We start from the raw sequence: 25,848 nt of genomic DNA on the forward strand, positions 1-25,848 counted from the left end.
CAGCAGAGTTTACCTCCACCTTCTGCATTTCGATAAACGTTATTGTATGGATACATACATGTACGCACTACCTTTTCTCAGACACTGATGTAACAATACTACGCTCAGTGTGACCATTCTTCAGTGTCTGCTTCCATGGGCAATACTAAGTAGTATAAGCACCACAGATTAAAATACATATACACACACAAAGAGCTTTAGCCAGTTTAGGTGTATGTCAGTATTTGCCAGAAAAAATTTTTTCATTATGTATGTAAATTAGGAAACCGAAAATGGAACACAAAACTCTACCCCTACTACAGCAATTTTTTTAAATATCTTATTACAGACCTTTTTTTTTTTTTTTTTTTTTTTAAAGAAACAGCTTTTTTTTTAAATGGAAAAAATTAAAGTAGAATAAATTTGGAGGATGTACCAAAAATATCTTATTATAGAAAAAATATTTTAAAATAAGAAAAAGAACTCTTTTTTTTTTCAATGGAAAAAACTAAAGTAGGATAAAATTGGAGGCTGTACCACCACCTCTTCCCCCCTCCCCCCATCCCCTCAATAAAAAAAAAAAAAAAAATCAGTAGTTTAGAGGGTTTCTTGGGGTTTTTTGTTGTTTTCAATTCTAAGCAAAATTCAGTATCAATAGAAAAAGTGACTAATTCAAAAGCCATAAAACAAAAATCAATTTTTACAAATCAAAAAAACACTGGAAGCAAGAACACTCACTAACTAAAATTGCTACAAATTTCATACCCTTCATTCCCTGACCCTCCAAACAACACACTACATAACAGACACCAAGACAAATATGAACACTGCTCACTACACCACCGTTTGCAACACAAAGCCAGCAACGACAAAAATCAAAAGGCCATGGACACAAGTCATGACTTATACATGAGCACTTGATCAGCAGTTCTACACTTACTCAAGACTCACAGAGAACTTATACGGCATTGGAGTCAGGGGGTGGGAGTGGGGGTGGTCCTAGAATCTAGCAGCTTCTAGGACCCTTAAGTGAGAGCTAGGTGCCGGTGGGGACCAACAGAGGACGAACCACTCCCGGAAGAGCATGACAAGCCCCCCCTCTAGAGGTACTACCCCTCCCGTGCACCCCCTAACCCCCAGGGTGGGAGGATATGGGAGTGACAAACAGAGGATTTTCATACAAAGGGATACAACTGCTACAAGACTAGAATTGTTTGGGGTTGTTTTTTTTGTTTGTTTGTTTGTTTATTTTTCAAAAACAAGAGTCATAACATGATGATAATTCTACAACTACTATCACCAGTTATTTGGAACATGATGACAATTCTACAAGTTGTTCACAACTCCTATCACCAATATATATCAATTATTATCACAAAGCCAAAGTGAAAATAAATACAAAACCATCAGTATGAGAGTAATGCATGAATCACATACAATGGAATAATATAAGTATATACAGAGAGAGAGAGAGAGAGAAGAAATGAAAGACAGACCAAAAGAAAGAAAAGAAAGTTATATCTGATTGAATATAAACATACTAATAACAGAGCTCTACAAATGAGTAAACCAATGACTTCATGAAGTTCAGGGAACAGACGAAGAAGAACAAGAAGAAATCTCAAGAAAGAAAGGGGAGGAAAATGTCTGAAAGAAAGAAGCCTTCAATGACGATGGCAGGCTCTTCACATCTGAGGATCACTGAGAAGAAGGTCCTTGGCGACAAGCCCTCTGGTGGCTGTGCAGCTTGATTCTTGACAGCGACACACCCTAACACAGGAACCAAAAAAGCAGCAGAAGAAGAACTACAAGAAGAAGGAATCTCATGAAAGAAAGGGGAAAAAATGTTCAAAAGAAAGAAGTATTCAATAAAATACAGCTGTAATGCTACACACATAAAAATGACATCCACAACCCCCACCTCTACCCAGCCCTCTGAACCACACACTGTTTACACTCCCTCCCATCTGCACTCCCTTGAAAGAACATGTATAGATGTCATCTCATATTATACAATCTTCAGCCAAACAACAAGAAAGAAGCACCAGTTACCAGCATGCAAAGAAAAGCACCGTCCACAACTTCAGTTCCCATGATATGGCACCGTGCCACCACTGTTTATAAAGTCAGTACAGGAGAGAGAAGAATCCATTCTCCTGTGCACAATCTGTTGCATTGGTAACCATCCTCACAATGTGTCAGCTCCGAACCGAAGTTTCTTCACAACCTCCTTGAACTGGAGTTTGTCAAAGTGTGCGGACTGATCCATATTCACTACACCACATCTGCTGCAAGAAAAATAAATAAATAAATACAGCAGATGTCTCACCTTCACATAAACCCCAACGCACTGGTCACATCTACAGTTCAACCTCATTTGGACTCAAGGAGAGATCGTGACAAGGTACTGTGAAGGGGATGGGGGGGGGGGGGCTGTGGGGGAGGGGGGAAGGGTGTGGGGGTGTGAGGGGGGAAGGGAGGGGGAATGGGGGTATTGGGGGGGCAAGACGCCTGCCCATTCTGTCTGACTGCCCCTGATCACTGTCTGTCGTCAGCAAGCAGGGGGTGGGGAAGGGGGCCGACTAAGTGCGCACGCTGACTCAGAGGCAGCAGCAGGGACCACCAGTCACACAGCCAGGATTCAGCAGCACTCCTCTGCCGGGGGGCCTCCTGGCGGCCTGACGCCCACAGTCTGTCTCTGGACTGCCGCCGAATGAAACAGGGTGTGTGTTGTGTAAGGTTAAAGGTCTCACAGCCTTTCACAGTCATCGGGGCAGTGAATTCAAATCCAAGGTGTCCAGGTCTGGAGATTGGAAAGCAGGGCCCGGTCCTCTTCTTCAGCCATTTTTTTTAACCTTCCCCGACCGAAGTCAGGAACCCATATGTGTGTGGGTGGAGTGAGGAAAATCTGAGTTAAGTGCCTTTTCCCAAAGAAACAACACCATGCCAAAAACAGGGCCTCAAACCAACACCACACCAGTTCTGCAACGGCACCTCTCTGTGTGTTGTGTATCAAAGAGGAATTTAGATGAGCAGAATGGGGCCTTAAAAACCAATAACTACACTGAAACGGGAATGAAACAAGGGGCACAATAAAGAAAAGAAGAAAAAAAGAGAAGAATTCACACAGAAAACGTAACGTGAAACACATGTGGGAACGTTTGAATAAAATAAGTGCAATACAGCAAAAAAAAGGGGGCCAACACACAAAATTTATCAATCTATTAAACACAAACACTAACTGATGTTCATCCCAAAGAGACGAGCATGGGCAGTCTGATTTGGAACCAAAGCTGGAGAAGTAGAACAACTTTTACACTTGGACAAGATGCTACTCTGCTTGCCTTCCTACACAACAGCCACGACCAAACATACTAAAAATTTAAGAGTCAATATCAAAAAGTAAACCATAAAACTGTCGAGATGGAAAACTTCAAAATCTTAAAGCAGTCTGACTGCAAACCAAAGCAACTACAGAAAGTTACATTTCAACGAGATGCTTCTCAAATTGTCTTCTGACACCTACGTTCAAACAAACACCATGAGAGTGAGAAGTGTGATGAAAAATGTAAACTATGAAAACTACAATGCTGAAAAGCTCTTACTTGTCAAAAGAAATCAAATACAAAAAAAAAAGGAAAGAAAACAGAAAAAAAAATGCTAACAAACCAGGACAGCTGGCAGTAAGTGTTAAATCTTTTAACTCATTCAGCCCTGCGCCCCTGGCATCAAAATCATTTTCCTTAAAATGGTGCACACCTTTCTACATAACCACAAACTGCAAAACAAAGGGAACTAACTTCTACAGTACATCCGGCTCTATCCCCACATAAATGTCAAGGAAAAATTGGTCAATTTCAGTATGTTTTTTCGTTCTTCCGCATCAGTTCAGCAGGGGAATCTGTCGAGGCTGTAACCTTCCGCAGGTTGAACGAGTTAACACAGCAAAACATTGCACCATCTTCCTATTTCTTAACACTGATTGTCAGGGTTAGTGAAACAAAATGCTGACATTCATCCAAGATGAAATCAGGCTTTGTGTGTGTCTGTGCATGTGAAAGTGAAAGAGAAAAACTAGAGAGAGTGGAGACAGAGAGAGAGAGAGAAGAGAAGAGAGACAGAGTAGTGGTGGTAGTAGTGGTGGACGTAAAAGCAGCAGCAGTCATCTTTTCACATGTGTGACAGCAGACAAAGACAACAGGAAGTGTCCATCCTTGCAATGAACATTTCTGCTCAATCTCCAAGAGACCAAGAGAGATAGAGAAAGTCTAAAAAAATAAAAATTAAAATAAAATAAAATAAAACACCAAGCACCTGCGTTCAGTTTCCCAGAGACTGGAACTGAAACATGGAGCCGTATGGTATCGGCTGACCGCCCCCTTCACCCCCTCCCGCCGCCACGCTCCCCGGGCCCTGGGGGGGAGGAGGAGGGGGCATGTGGGGGTACATGGACATGCTGGGGAAGACGGGCATGGACACAGGGGCCTCGTCCCCAGCAGGCATTGGCTTGATGCCACCGGCCGCGAAGCCAGGCGAGGCGGAGGACAGGCCCTCAGGGAAGCTGAAGCCCCCCCCACCCATGGACGATGAATGACCCATACCCCCCGACGATGACGACGACCCAGGACCCCCGCCTGACCCGGACTCCGGGTAGTCCGGGAAACCCGGCTTTCCAGCCAGGCCCAGGTGTCGGCTGAAGTCAGAGAAGTCAGGCAGGCGCTTGGCAGGCATGGCGTAGTGGGCGCTGAAGTCCATGGCCCCACCCCCCTCCAGGCCGCCATTGGGGAAGCCGTCCTGCGGGCCCCGCGGCTGGAACTGCTGGGCTGCCGCGTGGTAGGGCGTGGCGTAGCTCCCAGACTGCCCCGGGAACACAGGGGGCGAGTAGAAGCTGTCTGCCTGCTGGTTGCCGAAACGATCCATGCCGCCGTCTGTGCTGTGCGGGGTCAGGTCATGCGAAGGTCGGCCCACGCCGGACATGGTGGGAGTGGGTGCCGCGCTGGACATGGGGGTGGCCTGGAACGATGGCATAGGCCGGGCCATGGCTTGCTCTGATGACTGTGTCAAGATGCTGCTGCCACCACTGCTGCCTTTGGGCGTGCTGGTTTGGTAGTCGTGCGCACGCATGCCAAAATGGATCGTCGCTGAAATGCACAGTAGACATGTTTAGCAGGTAGCTCTTTCAAAGTTTTCAACTCACATATGCAGGTCCACACACAAACACAGAACAAAATTCCTGCAACCAGCTACATGTGAAGCTGTTCAACTTTTACAAGCATTCCATATTTTCCTATCCTCCCACAAAAAACAAACAAATCAAAAGAGATTCCTTCTGCAACAAAAAAACATAACAAAAACAAAATTAAATTCAGTTTTGAGAATAACTTTGTGACCAAGCAATTTCAAAATACAGGTCTAACAGTGGAGCCAGGTGATTTCACTATTTTCTTCTTGAATGGTCTGATTTCCTTTCTTCTTGAATAATTTGATAAATCAAACAATTCGCTAATGAATGAACTAATTTTATGTAATTGGTCATAAATAATTTTTTTTAATCAACGAAGTATAAGTAGAATTCAGAGTTTGTACACAAGACATGATCTCACGCATGCACACATATATATACAGACACATACATGTACATGCAAAAATATGCACAAACCAAATACACACATGCATGCACATGTGCGCGTACACACACACATACAATGGAAAAACAACTGTAAAAAGACCTTTGTTGTATCACAGGAGCAGTTTCAGCTTCAGGTTCAAGGAACTATCAAAGTGTGCGGACTGATCCATAAACAGTACACCACATCTACTTTATGAAGAAAGAAAAAAGGGGGAGGTGGGGGGTGGAAGTGGTGGGTTCGAGTACTGATGAACAGACCCAGTGCTAGTCTTGGTATGATCCAAATTTAAATGTATGCTTTATTGTGGAGAAGCCGTTTGCCATTTGCGCATGGCGGAGTGCTAGCGAGTATCCATGCATTCATTTGTGTGTGTGCGTGCCTGAGTGCGTGTTGCAGGGATGCATTTTCTGGAGGGCATCATGGGTGGGTGGGTGGTTTCCAATATTCAGTTGTGTGAGTGTATTCTGTCAAGTGCTTCCGTGTGTGGGTGGGGTGGGGTGGGGTGGGGGTGGTACTGAGAGGGGAGGCAGGGAATGAAATGTAAAGCACTTTGAGCAGTATTTCTGAAGAAACGCGCAAATACAAATGTCCATTATTATGATTATTATAGACTCAACACACTAGTCAGGCCTTGGGAGCTGCTATCAAAATGCTGCACACACAAAAAAAAAAAAAAAAAACCTAAACAAAAACAACAAAAAAAACCAACCCCAGAGCAACAGAGTGGTAAATAAAATATGTTTGAAATATTTCAACTTCTAAGCTGAAGTCAGCTCCATTGGGTGCGACACAATCGATGCCTCTTGGCTGTGTTGCTCTTCTTGTTTGTTCATTCATGGGCTTTGACTTCCACGTTCACTTGTGTACATGAGTGGGCCTCCACGTGTATGACCGTTTTTACCACAACTGTAGGCAGTCATACTCCGTTTTCGGGGGAGGTTTGAGGGAGGGGGTGTGGGGGATTGGGTGCATACCAGGTAAGTTCTTGTTTCCATAACCCACCGAACGCTGACATGGATTATGGAATCTTTAGCGTGCATATTTGATCAGCATATGTGTATATCATATTTGATCTGCATATGTATATATATATATATATATATCTACAAATCAAGGGGGTTCAGGCACAAGAAGCTCTGCACATCTGTTCCAACTTTTCCCAACCAGGTGCCATGACCTGGATTCGAACCTGGGACCCACAGACTGAAAGTCCGACGCATTAACTACCTGTCCCCATCGGCTGTGTCACTAATATGCATCTTGCTTTATTGTTTGTGCATGGTGAACAGTGAATTCCTGAACCTGCGCAGTAAATCAGTATTTAGTACTGAGAATTGCAAACTAAAACATAGTCACTCCAGCTCACTTTTGCTTTGACTTGGCACCATTTTTTCAGGTACGTCCGAGTCACTGGCTGAACAGGACGCATCGTCAGAGCCGTCATGCTTTCTGTGCTGCTTCTGCAACTGGTAAAAAAAAAAGGGAACAGTGAACATTTCTGCACACATACACACACACACTCACATTCACACACACTGACACACATATTCACTCACATTCACATTATATATACACACACACATTCACTCACACTCACATACATACTCACACACACACACTCACACTCACACACACATTCACTCACACCCACACCTACACACATTCACTCACACTCACATAAACATTCATTCACACACATACACACAAAATTCACCATATATATATATATATATATATATATATATATATATATATATGAATATATAAATGAAATACAATAAAATACAGTAAGATACAATAAAGCAACACTTTATCCCAAACAGCAATCCTTTCAGCCCACACCACAGGCTCACCTGTTGCTGAGGGGAGGTGGCGGAGTCATTCTGGGTCTTACGGATGACGTTGAGGTACATCTGCATCCCGGACTGCTTGTGCTCCTCGATGTGGGCAACCAGCGACTGGCTGTCCCCGAAGTGAGCGCCGCACATGTGGCATGGGTGGTCTCCCCCTTGCGACACGCCCCCTGCACCCGTGGCGCCCTCTGTCCCGGCCCCATTCCTTGTTGGGGTGTCTGTTGGTGGGAACAGGCCACAGGTTACAGCACAGTCTGGTAAATGCGAGAACAGATCTATGAGGAGAAGAACAGGAAGAAGTCGTTTCAGTTTCGGTTTCAGTCTCTCAAGGAGACATCACTGCTTTCAGACAAATCCATGTACGCTGCACCACATCTGCTAGGAAGATGCCTGACCAGCAGCATAACCTAACACGCTTAGTCAGGCCTTCAGTGCATGCATATTCATGTACTTATCAGAGTGGATTTCTTCTGCAGAATTTGCCAGGGGAGAACACTTGCGTTGCAATGGGTTCGTTTTCAAAGCGCCAAGTGCAAGCTGCACACAGAACCTTTGTTTATCACCTCATCCGAATGATCAGACGCTCAATTTGATTTCCCAGTTGGGAGAAAGGGAGAGGCTGCAATTCAAACCTAGACCCTCATGGACAATGTACTGACAGATAAGCATTTTAACCACCGGACAGTGTGAACACATCATCATTATGCAGGATTTCCTGAAAAAATTAATTTCCAGAATTATTTTTTGCTGGGCACCATCAGTCACCCAATGTCACAACACTGTGAGATTTTACTAGGTGCTGATGGGTACTTAATTAAGATTAAAGACCCCACTGTCAGTTCAGCAGAAACGCCCACAAGATATTTGGCACTGGGGAGAGTTTTTCTCGCAAAAGCCTGGTGGTGAATGGGTTAAAACAACCACAACACCACCAAACGCTATCCGACAGGGGCAGGGAGAACTGCCACAGCCACGTCTTCAGCTTGCTCTTCTGGGCTGTGGCCATAGAAACTTGGTGACGAATGGGTTAAAGCAACAACAAAAACAACATGAAACGCTACCTGACAAGGGCAGGGAGAACCACAACGCTACCTGACAGGGGCAGGGAGAACCACAACGCTACCTGACAAGGGCAGGGAGAACCACAACGCTACCTGACAGGGGCAGGGAGAACCACAACGCTACCTGACAAGGGCAGGGAGAACCACAACGCTACCTGACAGGGGCAGGGAGAACCACAACGCTACCTGACAAGGGCAGGGAGAACAACAACGCTACCTGACAGGGGCAGGGAGAACCACAACGCTACCTGACAAGGGCAGCGAGAACCACAACGCTACCTGACAAGGGCAGCGAGAACCACAACGCTACCTGACAAGGGCAGGGAGAACTGCCTCAAGCTTGCTCCTCTAGGCCTGGCCATGGAAACTTGGTGGCAAATGGGTTAAAGCAACAACAAAAACAACATGAAACGCTACCTGACAAGGGCAGGGAGAAATAACAACGCTACCTGACAAGGGCAGGGAGAACTGCCTTAAGCTTGCTCCTCTAGGCCCTGGCCATGGAAACTTGGTGGCAAATGGGTTAAAACAACAACAAGGGACACAGGTCAAGGGCAGGGAGAACTGTCATAACGAGGCCTTCAGCTTGCTCCTCTGGGCTGTGGCCACAGAAACTTGGTGACGAATGGGCTGAAACAACAACACCAATAACAAACACTACCTGACAGGGGCAGGGAGAACTGTCATAACGAGGCCTTCACCTTGCCCCTCTGGGCTGTGGTCATAGAAACTTGGTGACAAATGGGTTAAACAACAACAACACAAGCAACAAACGCTACCTGACAGGGGCAGGGAGAAGTGCCGTGATGAGGACTTCAGCTTGCCCCTCTGGGCCCGAGCCATGTGTCGTTTCATGTGCTGCCGGAAGTAGCGCTGCTCAGCAAACAGCCGCCCGCACAGCCCGCACACGTAGGGCGGCTGCCTGCCATGCGTGTGGGCATGTGCCTCCAGCTCCACCTGGGAGGGGAAGGTGAGGCTGCAGGCCTGGCAGGCAAACTTCTGCTGGCCGTCGAAGACGTGGGTGGCCATGTGCGTGGTCAGCTGCATGCTGTGGTCAAACTGCCGGCTGCACACGCCGCATGAGAACTGCTGGCCTGCCGCGTGCACCACCATGTGGCAGTGGTAGTGGAACTGGGGGACACACCGGGGACAGGAACACACTCGGTCGTCATCATCACACATCAGCACACACCATGACACATGGTGGATCATCATCATCACACAACACACACCATGACACATGGTGGATCATCATCACACATCAACACACACCATGACACATGGTGGATCGTCATCATCACACATCAACACACACCATGACACATGGTGGATCATCATCATCACACAACACACACCATGACACATGGTGGATCATCATCATCACACAACACACACCATGACACATGGTGGGTCATCACTGTCACACAACACACACCATGACACATGGTGGGTCATCACTGTCACACAACAACACACACCATGACACATGGTGGATCATCATCATCACACAACACACACCATGACACATGGTGGGTCATCATTGTCACACAACAACACACACCATGACACACGGTGGGTCATCGTTGTCACACAACAACACACACCATGACACACGGTGGGTCATTGTAGTCACACAACAACACACACCATGACACACGGTGGGTCATTGTAGTCACACAACACACACCATGACACACGGTGGGTCATCGTCGTCACACAACAACACACACCATGAGTCATCATCACACCACACACACACACACACACGATGAGTCATCATCAAACACACACACACACGCCATGAACAGGAACAAGTTAGATCATTATCATCACACACACACACACCATGACACACACTGGGTCATCATCACACAACACACAAATCACCACACACTCTGAGTAATCGTCACACAAACACACCACGACACACACTGGGTCATCATTACACAAACACACACCACGACACACACTGGGTCATCGTCACACAAACACACCACGACACACGCTGGGTCATCATCACAGATACACACCACGACACACGCTGGGTCATCATCACACAACACACACCACATCACACGCTGGGTCATCGTCATACAACACACACCACGACACACGCTGGGTCATCGTCATACAACACACACCATGACACACGCTGGGTCATCGTCATACAACACACACCACGACACACACTGGATCATCATCATCACACAACACACGATGACACATGATGGATTATCGTCACCACAAAAACACACCACTCACACATTGTATCATCGTCACACAACACACCATGACACACGCTACATCATCATCACCACAAAAACACACCAATCACACACTGGGTCATCGTCACCACAAAAACACACCACTCACATGCTGGATCATCATCACACAACACACACCACATCACACGCTGGGTCATCATCACACAACACACACCACATCACACGCTGGGTCATCGTCATACAACACACACCACGACACACACTGGATCATCATCATCACATGACACATGATGGATTATCGTCACCACAAAAACACACCACTCACACATTGTATCATCGTCACACAACACACCATGACACACGCTACATCATCATCACCACAAAAACACACCAATCACACACTGGGTCATCGTCACCACAAAAACACACCACTCACATGCTGGATCACCGTCACCACAAAAACACACCACTCACACGCTGGGTCATCCTCAACACAAAAACACACCACGACACACGCTGGATCATCGTCACACAAAAGCACACATCAAGACATGCTGGGTCATCGTCACACAAGGATCTGACAGACACTGCAACAATAAAAATAAACACAGAAAGACACAACATAGACACACAGAAACATACACACAGAGCACACCTTGACAAAACATTTTCAAAGAAGAACCTGTATCAACCACACACAGACACAATGGACACACACATAATATAGAGAGTGGCATACACACACATACACAAACACAGAACTCACTTTCTTGGTGAAAAAATGTCCAAAGATGAACCCCGCGCGCGCAAACACACACACACACACACACACACAGTCACAGCTCACTTTCTTGGCAAAACACTTTCGCATGAAGAACATGCATCCCATACACATAGTGACATACACTCACACACACAAACACAAACACACACTCACACACACATAGCTCGCTTTCTTGGCAAAACACTTTCCCATGAAGAACATGCATCAACCATTCACATACACACACACACATACACACACTCACAGTAACACACACTTACAGTAACACACACATACACATAAGATCACTTTCCAGTGAAAAGACGTGAAACCAAAGACAGAAAGAAACACACATTGCTCACTTTCTTGGCAAAAGACTTTCCCATGAAGAACATACATCAACCATACACACACACACACTCACACACAACACAACACAACACCCACAACACAACACAACACAACACACATACACACCGACTAAAGACAACAACGACTCACCCTCTTGACAAACGACTTCCCACACTGGTCGCAGGTGAAGGGACGCTCCTTGTTGTGGGTGCCCGAGTGGGACGCCAGTTCCTGCCCGTTCTGAAACGTGCTGCCGCACAGGTGGCAGAAAAAGTCATCGTCCCCCGCATGCATCTTCATGTGCTGCTTGAGGCCCGAGGCGCGCGCACACTCCCGCCCGCAGATGACGCACTCGTGAGTCTTGCTGCTGCGGTGCTTGTTGCGCATGTGCACTGCCAGCTGCGATGCCGTCCAGAACGACTTGGTGCAGTTGGGGCACTGGTGCCGCTGGTCGGCTGAGTGCATTTTCTGTGGTGGTGGTGGTGGTGGTGCCAGACATAGGCAGAATGAAAGCAAACACAAAATGATTTGTTGTTGATGGTTTTGTGGTGGTGGTGGTGGTGCCAGACATAGGCAGAATGAAAGCAAACACAAAATGATTTGTTGTTGATGGTTTTGTGGTGGTGGTGGTGGTGCCAGACATAGGCAGAATGAAAGCAAACACAAAATGATTTGTTGTTGATGGTTTTGTGGTGGTGGTAGTGGTGCCAGACATACACAGAATGAAAACAAAAACAAAACGATTTGTTGCTGGTTTGGTGATGGTGGTGGTTGTGATGGTGGCGGCATAACAGTTTAATACTGAATCATGATCAACATATAGATTCTTTGGATATAGTGGTGGCAAAGATTCAGGTGAGAATAAAGGAAATTTACTCTAGAATTAAACATTTAAAAGCTCAATCCATTTTCTTTTTGATTTTCAGAAATATGAATATGTAAGACTTCATTTACATGAAGTAATGGCTGTGGAGAAGATCGTAATTTTACGCATATTCATTTAATGAACGAACACGTACACATGGAGTGGGGCAAAAATGAATGAATGACTTTGATTCAAACAGGGGAAGCGAGGGGGGGGTGGGGGGGGGGGGTTTAGGGAGAGAATCCAGATGTTTAATTAAATATTTCTCTTCCCCTTGCCTCATTTATTATAATAAATTTTATCTGTGGGTCTCACCTTAAAATAAATAAACATGTGAAACAGGAACATTTCCATCATCAGTCACAATCAAAACACAACAGTAAATAACAGCAATCATAATAATGGGAGAGAGAGAAAAGAGACCGAATAAAGAGATGAGAAAAAAAAAAGAATATGAAAAAAAAAAAAAGGAAAGACAACACAAAGGAGAAAAATGATGATAGAGGGAACAAAAACAACAACGAAAAACAAAATGAAATAAAAAAAAAAAGAAAAGAAAAGAGAGAGAGAAAGAGCAGGAAAGAACCTTCCAAGGATGCCAAGACTATCCTGCTCATTTGCAGAACTTTTATGCATCCTCTGATTTCTAATTTATAAAAAAAAAATAATAATAATAATAATACAAATAAACAGTTTACATCAGGAAATAAGAGTGGCAATAAACTTTACTGAATAAAAAAAAAATCAAGGAGTAATGAACCTTTCAATTCAATTTGACTGACTAGCTGAAGAATCCGCCAACAAAAATTTTCAGATGATTGACAAGGCTTCATTGAGAGCACTTGCATAACAGTGTTCAAATACAAACACACACACACACACACACACACACACAAGAACATGAAGTGATTCTATCAGGGAGAGTGGCTACTGACCATATGTTTCTCTTTCTCATATTGCGTGTAGAAATGGGAGGCGCAGATCTCACAGGTGTACGTCACCCCTTCCGACCCGTGAGTCTTCATGTGCTGCTTGAAGGCCCGCCAGTCGTCATACACCTGCACCAAGCAACATGCAATGCAATAAGAATCCAACAATACCATATAGTGCTAGGGCATCAACCTTTCTGTTTGTCTGTCTGTCCGTCTGCCTCTGTGTGTGAGAGTGTCTGTATGTGTGTGTGCGTGCGCACGCTCGCATGTGCTCATGCGCATAACTATCTTAGTGTGCATGCCTCTCAATGTGTGTTTCTGAGCATGAATGTGTGCCTGCATGTGTGCGTGTGTTCACATGTGTGTGTTTGTGCGTGCGTACATGCATGTGTGCGTGCATGCGTGCATGTGTGTGTGCACACCCTTCTATCTCATCATATATGTGTGTCACTGTGTGTTGTGTGTGTGTGTGTGTGTGCATGTGTGTGTGTGCCTGGCAAGTGATTTTGTTTTTGCCTGGATAAAAGAAAGTACTGAACCATTAAATTCAATTTGACTGACAAACTGAAGAATCTGCCAACAAATATTTCAGACGTTTGACAAGGCTTCATTGAGAGCACTTGCATAACAGTGTTCAATACACACACACACACACACACACACACACGCACACAGAACATGAAATAATGCTAACACTGTAACAGACAGGTCTGGTGTGTGTGACTGTGTGACTAATTGATTTGGAATCGCTCATTTAAAACTGTGTCCCATGCTTTGACAGGTACGATAGGTTGAAGGAGTCTTGTTTCATTTATGTGTGTGTGTGTGTGTGTGTGTGTGTGTGTGTGTGTGTGTGTGTGTGTGTGTGTGTGTGTGTTGTATGTGTATATCACTATATGTGTGCATGAGTGTGTGATATGTGTGCATGAGTGTGTGTGTGTGTGTTTCTGTGTGTGTTTGTATTTGTGTATGTGTGAATGTGTGTGTGTGTGTGCATGTATGAGTGTGTGCATGCATGTGTGTGTGTATGTGTGTACATGGTACCTGACATTTGATAACAACCAGTACTGACCCTTTTAGTTTGATCGACCAGCAGAAGAATCTGCCAACAATAATCTCAGATGTTTGATGAGAGCACTTTAAAAACTGCCAACAATAATCTCAGATGTTTGATGAGAGCACTTTAAAAACAGAGTTACACACTGATAGGATGATATCAGCCCCAACCATAGACACAGATACAAACACACACACACAAACACACACTCACGCTCACATACACAACACACACACACACACACACACACACAGTGACACACACACAAACACACACACACATAAAACTTCACACACACACACAAACACACACACAAATACATGCACATAAAACTACAGGTACACATACACACAAACAACACACACACCACACACAACAACAGCACCACCCACCTTCCCACAATCGACGCATTTGAAAGGATCCGTTCGCTCTTGGTTGTGTATGAGGGAATGGGTGTCCAGTCTCTTCTGGCTCTCAAACAGCTTGCCGCACTTGGGACAGCAGAAGTTCTTGCCGTCGATGTGACTCTGCATGTGGTTGCGAAGCCGCTGCGCAGCAAAAAACTGACGACCACACACCTGCAAGGCAGCGAGTTTCAAAGACTTGACATGATACAGATGATGTGCGTTGACGCCGATCTACAGATCAGGATGATACAGGGTATACAGGTGCTGTGCACTGATGCTCATCTACAGATCAAGTGATAACATGGCAACAGCTGAGGCAAATCAGCACAAAAAGTAGTCACATCTGTGTACACACTGACACACAATTTCACCCACGGTTTTGAGCACATGTGAAGTTCTGTAATCTGTTTATTGTTGAAGTGTCAGCAGATGATGATAGTCCAAAGTTCCAACCACTGATCTGTCAAGCCCCACAATTTATCTTTCACCAAGAAGAATTCGGGACAATAGCTTGGACAAAGACTTGCATGAAAACTTTCTATTACACTATGAAACCTTAGTACCACTTTACAGGTTGTTGATGAAACTTGAAATTAAAAAAGAAAAGAAAAGAATTTAATGTGTCTCAATTAATGATTGAAAAAGAACGAACGATCTCACCTCACAGGAGTGCTTCTTGCCCCCGTTGCCGGTGTGCTTGGACACATGGTAGAGGTAGGACCTCCAGCTGGGGCACCTCTGGCCGCACTCCGGGCAGTCGTGGGCCTGCTTTCGGTCCTTCCCGTGCACTGGCTTGTGAATGTCCAGCTTTATTTGTGAGCCAAACAGTTTGCCACACACCTTCAAAAAACAAAGCACACCATCAGTATTACAAGTGCATGCTCAGGGACAGTTTGTTCAGCTATGATCTTCAGGGACACTTTGTGTTAATCAACTGTGGTCTTCAGGGACACTTTGTGTCAATCAACTATGGTCTTCTGGGACAATTTGTGTCAATCAACTATGGTCTTCAGGGACACTGTGTCAATCAGCTATGGTCTTCAGGGACAGTTTGTGTCAATCAACAATGGTCTGGGACAATTTGTGTCAATCAACTATGGTCTTCAGGGACACTTTGTGTCAATCAACTATTGTCTTCTGGGACAATTTGTGTCAATCAACTATGGTCTTCAGGGACACTGTGTCAATCAACTATGGTCTTCAGGGACAGTTTGTGTCAATTCAATCAACTATGGTCTTCAGGGACACTTTGTGTCAATTCAATCAACTATGGTCTTCAGGGACACTTTGTGTCAATCAACTATGGTCTTCAGGGACACTTTGTCAATCAACTATGGTCTTCAGGGACAGTTTGTGTCAATCAACTATGGTCTTCAGGGACACTTTGTCAATCAACTATGGTCTTCAGGGACACTTTGTGTCAATCAACTATGGTCTTCAGGGTGGAAAAATATTATGAGTGTGTGTACGATGTGGCTGAGCAGTAATCCAAAGTTCAGATGCTACGTACAGCACATGAAGTAAGCCAATCTGTAGAACAGCGTTCCATATCTAAATAAAATCTTATGTTGCTTACAGTCAAGCCGGCCACAAAGCGCCCTCTTCAGGGCTGATTATCTGTCAGCTCTTAAAACCAGTCAAGGAGAACAGAAAATAATGTTACAAGAACCAGTTTACTTATGACATGTTTCACTCAGCCCACATAGATTTCAAATCAAGTATCAAAATACTGAAAATGTACCTTCAAAACTGAGTATGCAACCAGTGTTAGAATCTACACTGAGGGTGGTATTGATTATGGTGTTCAAAGTGGAATAATAATCTTACTACATGATGTGGCAGAGAAGGAAGCCAACCTTCAGATGCTCAGCAAGCAGCACAAGAGGAAAGCCTATCTGTTGCAAGTACAACACATGCTGTGGTAGGGAAACTACCAAATGTTTCTATGCAACACAGAAAGGGACAAGCTGTCGCACACAATAAATGATGTGGCACAGATGTGATTCTGAAATGTTTAGACCATAGAGACAACAGCAGAGAAAATACAATCTGTTATAAATGTCAGCCTCTGGCACTAAAATAAAGACAATTTTCAATTTTTATAAAATATGAAAATTATACATAAAATATGCACATGTGTTCGTCTGTGTACACATATCCAAGAGCATGTGTGGATGAATCAGTGAAAGTGACAATGAGACTCGTATATATTGAGATGCTGCAAATGCAAATAAAATAGTGATGAGTTCCAATGTGTGTGGGGAGGAGGGGGAGGCACAAAAATCAAGACATTTTTAGTTTTTGATATTCCACCTTTCTTCATCTGTCAATTTAATGTATTCATCAAAATTAATCACACACAAAAAAAGAAAAAGAAAAAAAAAAGATGATCACATAACTACAACCTCCATGAAAACTAATCCACTCACTAAACAGACCAGTCAAGTCAAGTCAAGTCAAAATGATCTTTATTGAGGGTAAAAGAATAAACTGAAACAGCTTTTTTACATCCTGCCCTCATAAAAAAAAGAGAAGAAAATTAATTCTTTTTAAATTAAAAAAGGAAGAAATGGGGGAAGTGAGGGTCTGGAAAGGATAATATGGAAATAAACAATTACAAGAAACACACAAAAATTCTACAGAGAACAACAACAACAACAACAGAAATAATACAAGCATAAATAGCAATAAATTCACATACGATACTGACACGATTACAACATGCAGTGCGACATTCTTACATCATTAACTTAATTCAGGAAGAAAAGAGAGAGAGAAAAAACGAGAGAGAAAGATACATATATATATACATACACATACATACATATATATATACATACATACACACACACATATCATATATATATATATATAGAGAGAGAGAGAGAGAGAGAGAGAACAGACAGACGGATAAAGGTAACAGTTGAGAGATGGAAAGGAGACAGAGAGTCAGAAGGACAGAGAAAGTTTAAGGTTAGAAAAACAGACAGACAAGTATATAGATGGCAGATACAATGATAGTCATATCAAAGCATCATGGGATCATATTTTTTCCATCAAATATTTCTTAAGTGCTTTTTTGAATGGTTGCTTTAGACGACATGACTTTAGAGAGGGAGGTAAACCATTCCATATCGTTCCCCCAGAATATGGTAAACTAGATTTAAATAAATTGTTTCGGGGTCGTGGAAAAGATAGTTTGTGAGTGTGTCTATTTTCATTAGTAATAAAATTCTGGGTTATTTTCTTTGGTGCCGTTCCATTCGCTATACTGTGCATACACATACATTTGTTAAGTAACAGTCTACTTTTGAGCAGAGGAATGTCTAAATTTTTAAAGTCAGTATCTGTCAAAGTACTAGATTTTAGTTTAATCAGTTTTAGAGCTCTTTTGTGCAAGTGACTGATGTGTTTGAGGTTAGTTTCACTGGCATTATCCCACAACATGGATGCATTGTTTATGAGAGATAGAATGTGTGCGTGAAAAAATAGCTTCCTAGAATGAAGACTAAGAAAATGTTTAACCTTGCTAAGCTGGTATATTCTTTTGGAAATTCTTTTTCCTAGATCAGCAATATGATCAGACCATGACAGGTCATTGTCTGTTATGACCCCTAATACTTTGTGTGTTGTAACTTCTTCAACTGTTTTCCCGTGGATGTATAAAGGTGTAAAGGAGGTATGCATTTTTTGTCGCTTCTGTCGTGTCGTCACATATATATATACATTTATGATTTAGTTTTGCCTGTATTTAGAGACATGTGGTTCAACTCAGTCCATTTGACCAAACTATCTATATTGCTCTGAAGATCATTTACAAGTTCAGTTGGATTATCACTATTTGACTGAAGTGAGGTGTCGTCCGTGAACATTTCACATGTGCATTGTATATGTAATGGCAAGTCTATATATATGGAAAATAATATAAATGACTTGCCATCACAAGCTTGAGTCAGCTGCAAACAGTAGCACCAAAAACACAGTCTAGAAAAATCACTCACATCACAGCAAAAGGGACTCACATCACAGCAAAAGGGCTTCCCCTTGGAATGGTTCTGCATGTGCGACTCATAGCGGGAGGGGACTCTGAACACCTTGCCACAGACATCACACTTGTAGCCGCCAGGTGTGCGTTGCTGCCCAGGAGACAATTGCATATAGGTGGAACCCAGATTGGGCACCATGGATGCCTGGCTCATGACCGAGGCCTGAGCTTGGGGACCCATCACCACCAAACTGTCTATCGGAGGCAGAGGGAAGGGGTTCCCCGGAGTGGATGTCCCGCTGGATGTTTTTGACGGCGACTGTTTGTGCACGATTCGTTTTATTCTGGATTTTGATGGCTTGCGTTTTGACTGGCGGTGAGAGGCAGAGTCCGAAAGCTCATCCACGTCATCGGATTTCATCTTGTCCTCGTCAAGCTCCTCCTCTTCTCTGCGATTCTGTTTCTTGGTGGAGCGACTGGACTCCTCATTCTCTGGGTCTACCACGCTGTCGCTGCTTGAAAGATTGGAGCTGTCGTCATCTGAAGCCGACTCCATCCCTTTTTTGTTGTCTGGATCTTCTGTGCTCTTGTTTGCCATTATCTGTCAAAAAAGGCATTTGTCAAATCTCTCAGAATGTCAGTTATTGTTCTTTGTGTGTTTGTTTGTTGTTTTTTGTTTGTTTTTTTGATGTTTTCGTCTTCTAACTGATATTACTGATAAAGAAAATAAAACTTGTTTTTTGTTGTTTTTGTCTTCTACCTGATATTGACAAAGAAAATATAACATGACAAGCAAACAATTTTAACAAAAATTACTGTAGCTGACTTCTGAACTTGTGGTCCTAAAAATTGGGGATTTTATATTATTAATAGAACATAGATCTACAAATTACATACAATTACAAGCACTGTTTTTACTCAATTACTGTTTTAAGATTATCAAAACAAACAATAAAGAGAAATCAGAACTTTTGAAATACTTACCAAACAACCAATGATATAAATAAGAATATTACAAGTTGTGTCATAACTAGTACAACCTACTCTTAAAATCAAAACAAAACCTGAATTTACAACCATCAATAAACTTGATTACTTCATGCATTCTATTTCAACAAATACTTTTTTGGTTGCAGATTTCATGAATCGGTAGATGAAATCACTTCATAAATATGATTAACACCTTCTTGATTTCATTTCTGATTTACAAATTATAATGCCACTTCACTGACTTCAGTTAGTCCCTTTATACCTATCCATGGTCCTATTCTTAAGCTGTAAAAATAAATATGTTGAATTTCAAAAGTGGCAACAGCTGCAAGTTGAAGTACACTGCTGAGGAATACAAGTAGAACATAATGCTCCAGACCAGAGAGCACAAGATTCCAAGCCCATCATATCAGATCAACTTGACAGATTAATACATCCACCCCTCCCTCCTTCCCCTCCCACCTGTGCCCCACCCCTCTGACCACTTCATCGCCCATGACCATGTGTGTTGGTTCATGTGTGGGATGATAAACCAAGATCGTGGGTGCATCATGCACATTTGGTCATTGAGTCGGTCAGTGTATCATAGATTAGAAAACTACAGACTTAAAACAGTTTCTCAAGAAGGCATCACTATGTAAGTGTGTGTGTGTGTGTGTGTGTGTGTGTGTGTGCGCGCGTCATATCTGCTACTGTGCTAGGCAGATGCCTGACAGCAGTATAACCCAATCCATTATATATCATATGCTCATATTGTACAGAAATATCAGAGTGGATTTCTTCTATAGAATTTTGCCAGAGGACAATACTTGAGTTGCCATGGGTTCTTTTTCAGAACACCAAGTGAGTGCTGCAGAAGGTAACTCTATCAGCTCATAAGAATGACAAGACATTCAGTTTGATTTTCCAGTCAAACTTAGCAAAAAGAATCAGACTGAGACTGGGATCTGAACCTAGACTCTCATGGACACTGTTACACCGCATCTGCTGGACAGGTGCCTGACAGCAGCAAAACCCAACAGGCAAGTCAGGCGTTGAGTGCATGCATACATATATCCCATCATCAGAGTGGATTTTCTCCACAGACTGTTGACAGGACATAAATGTTACTAAGGGTTCTTTTTCAGTGTGCCAGGTGGGTGCTGCACATGTACAGGATCTTGGTTTATTGTTTAATCTTGATGACTGGGCACTCAGTTTGATTTTCCAGTCTCAGGTTGATTTTCCAGTCAAACGTGGGAGAAAGTGCCAGACTGGGATTCGAACCCAGATCCTCAAAGATGCTGTAAGAGTATAGGCAGAGAAGCATTTTAACCATTCTGCCACCTTCCTCCTTCATAAAAGTCAAGGATAACTTCCTAAAAGCAGGCATGTTTCTGTAAAATGTTAAAAAACTAAACAGGCATGTGATCTTTCACTCTCATTAAATACAAAAATGGCCATTTCAGGCACGTATGCACTGTGAACAGCTTGAAGAATGCATTTGAAAAATCAATGTTTCAGCTAAAACTTTGCAGTTATTTGTGGTTCAGTGACAGCTGTGGTTTTTCATTGTAAAACTAAAAGTAAAGTTACTAAAACACTGAAATTTGAAGTGCACATACAACTTTACAAGAAAACACATCTCCTTTTGAGTGGTGACCATTACATTGGCTGCATTCTTCGCTGCTTCCTGAAACTTCAGTGTCATTTCACCATGCCCCAAAGAAAAAAAAATGCATGCTTTCAGTTTCAAGTGGTCCTTAACTATTAATGAATACTGATACTGATACCGAACCCTGTATTAGAAGATAAGAGCCCTAGACACTGAGATGCATAATTTTTCCAACACAAATTGAAAACAAACAATGAAAATAAAAATAACAACAACAATAATCATAATAAAGATTCTTACTAAAGGAAGGTTGTTTTCTAAAAAAGTAAACCAATGAGTTTGGAATGTGATGGTGAACAGAAAACAATGAGTTAAAAACAATAATAAATTACATCAAATATAATAATAAAAAGATAAATTACAAATATATTCAATGAAGGAGATTTTTATTACAATTATTAAGGACACAATATTAATATCAATTAATGGCCTTAAAACCCACCCCTTCCCAAAATAGCCCTGTCCCCTGCCTCTTCCTTGTTTTCATTTTTCCCAACTTTTTTATGTATGTTTTTGAAATAGAATGACTGATGTGTAAGCGCTTTGATTTGTCTTTGCATAAGATTCAGCTCTATAAAAATATTAGAATTAAAAATCATTTATCATCAAGTACCGCCTGATCATGACTGTCTTGAACTTTAGAACGTTCTCAACATTAAAGGTTGTATGGCATGCCTGAATTTTCTTACATGAATTGTTTTTTAGTGAACATTTCAGTTTTCACTTTCTTATCACTTGTACACGATAATATAATCAAATATTATCAATACCACCACTGATTCCATCAAGTAAAAATGTAAACTTGAAAACTTGGAATTCAATCAAACAGTAATATTTCATCAACACTCAGTCTTTTTTAAAGAAAAAATAAACTTCATGAAAAAATTAATAAATAAAAAGCATTCTATTTTTCCCAACACGGCAACAGACCGTGAAAAATGAGAACAGAAATGAAAGCCATAACATATAATCATAAACAAACTGACAAAGCTGTGTATTTTTACCTAGAGTAGGTTCTTCTACTGATTAAACACAGCAAATAATGTGTATTACATACAACTTAGATCAACAAACACTTGCAGCATTTACTGTTTATGTTAACTCTCCTTGCATACGGCATTTTTCAAGCATTGTGAATCAATATGTTATTAGCTATTACAATGGTGCGTTTATATTCATGAGAATAATCACTGATTATTCATGATCACTGGTAATTTATCATCTTAAAAGTCTGTGGTTTAAAATGGTCTTCAACACTTCTGTCCAACTGCCCAACCCTTTTTGTCACCATCACCAAGACTAAAACTAAGGAAACCAATTAGAATTTTATATAGCTGCTAAGACTCTGCAAACATGTGGCTTTTCATTGCACTTCTTCGACAATCAATGCCCGAGAAACTCTTCTGAGGAGATAGCTTCAGTTCCACGTTCCATTTCCAGGATGAACCGAGGGCTAACCAGCAATCGATTTCTAAAATTAAAAAAAAAAAAAAAAAGATTTTCCCCGACTGGTACGTTCTAGAGCTTGGACAGCGAGAATGCTGACTGTATTAATGAAACGTGTTGCAAGAAGCAGAACGGTTACTGTCGCCGTGGTAAAGAATGTTGAGGGGCTTCTATTTTTTTAGTTTTTTAAAATGGAATTTTGACAGGAAAAAGTTCAGTCGAAACAGCGGTACTTTCCCGTAGTTTCACAACCTTTCACTAAACTTTTCAGGTCGGCTTAATAACTAAAACAGTGGACAATTACCAACATTTTTTTTCTCGGGCGGAAAGAGGCAAGCCATCTGTCTTTTCGAAAAGAAACATAAATTTCACCTGCGAAAGGCCTTTGGGTCAATTACAAGCTTGATTTAGAACGAACGCCGCCATATTTGATCAATTTCAGTCCTGAAAAGAATCAAATAGTAAGCTTATGGACTGCTAAAACGAACGAACTGTACATCCTCGGATAAAATCAGTGAACGATACCATGTAGCATACATTTATTTTATCAAAACAAATAGCGAGTGGTACGTTGACCTGAGCAAAACGTTCATTTCGACACTTATGTCAACCGGTTAAACAGAACTTATGACCCAGTTATGTCCCTTTGAACATAACCCTCACAAAGCAAGAGATTTGCTATCTTTCGTTCTTTGCGTCTGTTTGTGTGGACCATGTTTTAAGATTCACCCATACATACTGTTTTACGCTAAGAGACTCACCTTTGAGGTACAGGAGACTGACAAAGCAACACAACTTTCTTTTCCAAACCGTGGACTGCGTGGATCGTACGAAGCGAACACACTGACTGATCCACTAACAAAGACGCTCAGTGCGTTGTACTTCCGTTTGGGGTGGGCAAACGCACTGCACAACGCACACACACGTGCTGACCACGTGATCTCAGTTAACGTATGAACGAACGCGCTCACCATCGACAGCACACACTTGCACACAAAATAACCACAAAATTAAATATCGCCTCTTTTATGATGATTATGTATGGGTAGCTTGTGAAAATATTCAGGACATACTTCTGCACTTTGATCAAGTAAAACTACACCATTCCTAAACTTCACCTGACCATTAGTGACAGACCCCTGGTGAGGTCATGCGGACACGAAGACATGGCCGGACAGTGGTAGGGGTGGAGAACATGTGGTAGGATGGGGTCGGGGACCAATTTAAGGAGGATGCCTATTTGTGAACACACACACACACACACACTACCGATGCGGTAACACTGATCAACTGAGCAGTTAACAGTCAGTGACATGTTATGGCGCGTGTGAATTACCGCGTTCGAGTATTCTTTCAAAAGGGACGTGATCAGAAGTACAAAAAATATAATAAAATATAAAAAAGAAACAGCAATTGAAAATAAATAATAATCACTGATATATATATATACATACATACATATAGTGTGTGTGCCGGGTGTGTATGTGTGTTATTCATGTGTGTCAGTGGGGATGGGGGGAGGGGAGTCAGTGACGGACGGTGTGAGGTATAGAGTCCCGGCCTGAAACTGAAACTGTTGGTCATACCGGCCAGCGGCATTAATCAGTGTCACGTCACGATCACTGACATCAGTCGGGTTCTCCCCGCGGCCTTTGACGACTGACGCCGGTGATTATACTGAACTTGGTAAGTGTTCTCCCCGGCGGGGACTGGCTGCATGTGGCTTACTGTACCCGTACCGTGTACATTTTAGTAGTCGTGCGGCATCACTGACACACGCAGAGGCGGCCGGGTAAGAGGCGAGTTCTCTGCTGCCGCTAGTCACTGAGCCGCGTAGTCAGTAACCACCGTCACCAAGTACCTGGACCATAACTGTACTAGACTGACATACAATTTAGTGTGACTTGACTGAGATGTAGACGAACTCAGTCAGTGAAACATATTATACGTATCTCAGTGGCCGCCGGGACTACTGTACTGCGGCGCGTGTGCACCAGATGGGCCGCCGGCTCGAGTCAGTTGACCGGATATAGTCTTGGCCTCTCAGTCAGTATATAGCTTACAAATCTAGCCCGTAGTCAGTGGTGTCTACAACTGACGAACATTTTGTGGTTGCTCGGCTACCGTATAGGCCACGACATCATGTCAGTGAAGGACAACCGGCCCGGCGGGGTACCGTAACGTGACGGTACTGATTCAGTCAAGCCTTCAGTTCGCCGGTTTCCTCAATTGACGGCGGAGGTCCGTCGATCGGCTCAGTCAGTTTTGATCGTTTAATTGTATCCGTTTCACTAGCCCTTACATGTTGTGTCCTGACTTCGACCAGGGGTTTCAAGTATGCGTCGGTCAGGCATTTCAGTTGTCACATTCCTTTATGGCTTTTTTTTTCTTCCTCTTCTTCTTCTTCTTCTTCTTCTTCTTCTTTTCAGTTTTTTCAGTCACGGCCACAGATGTTAGTGTTGTCGGTTGAGGCATCAGCCATGGCCGGATCAGTCTCACTGAGTCCTTCAGTTCACTGAAACTGAACTTGAACAGTGAAATTTGCCCACTGGCCATACAGTGCCCACTTCAGTCGGAATGGCCCCGGCGGAACTGAAAGGGTTCGGCAGCGGCCCCACTCAGTGATCAGAAAAAATTAATCCACCTATGT

At 42.9% G+C, this 25,848-nt stretch overlaps 1 protein-coding gene across 1 annotated transcript; it reads right to left on the reverse strand.

Moving 5' to 3' along the window:
* Positions 1 to 2,449: 2,449 nt before the first annotated feature.
* Positions 2,450 to 24,081, reverse strand: LOC143282395 (uncharacterized). The gene is made up of 10 exons (XM_076588019.1): positions 23,960 to 24,081; positions 19,146 to 19,709; positions 15,784 to 15,963; positions 15,109 to 15,294; positions 13,663 to 13,785; positions 12,013 to 12,330; positions 9,303 to 9,654; positions 7,463 to 7,680; positions 6,976 to 7,075; positions 2,450 to 5,120 (listed from the first exon to the last, which is right to left on the reverse strand). The coding sequence occupies exons 2-10, from the start codon at positions 19,704 to 19,706 to the stop codon at positions 4,300 to 4,302; spliced, it is 2,859 nt and encodes a 952-aa protein (XP_076444134.1). The 5' UTR covers positions 19,707 to 19,709; positions 23,960 to 24,081; the 3' UTR covers positions 2,450 to 4,299.
* Between the last annotated feature and the right edge of the window lie 1,767 nt (positions 24,082 to 25,848).

The sequence above is a fragment of the Babylonia areolata genome, chromosome 5 (assembly GCF_041734735.1).
Source record: "Babylonia areolata isolate BAREFJ2019XMU chromosome 5, ASM4173473v1, whole genome shotgun sequence".
In the NCBI taxonomy this organism is placed as follows: Eukaryota; Metazoa; Mollusca; class Gastropoda; order Neogastropoda; family Buccinidae; genus Babylonia; species Babylonia areolata.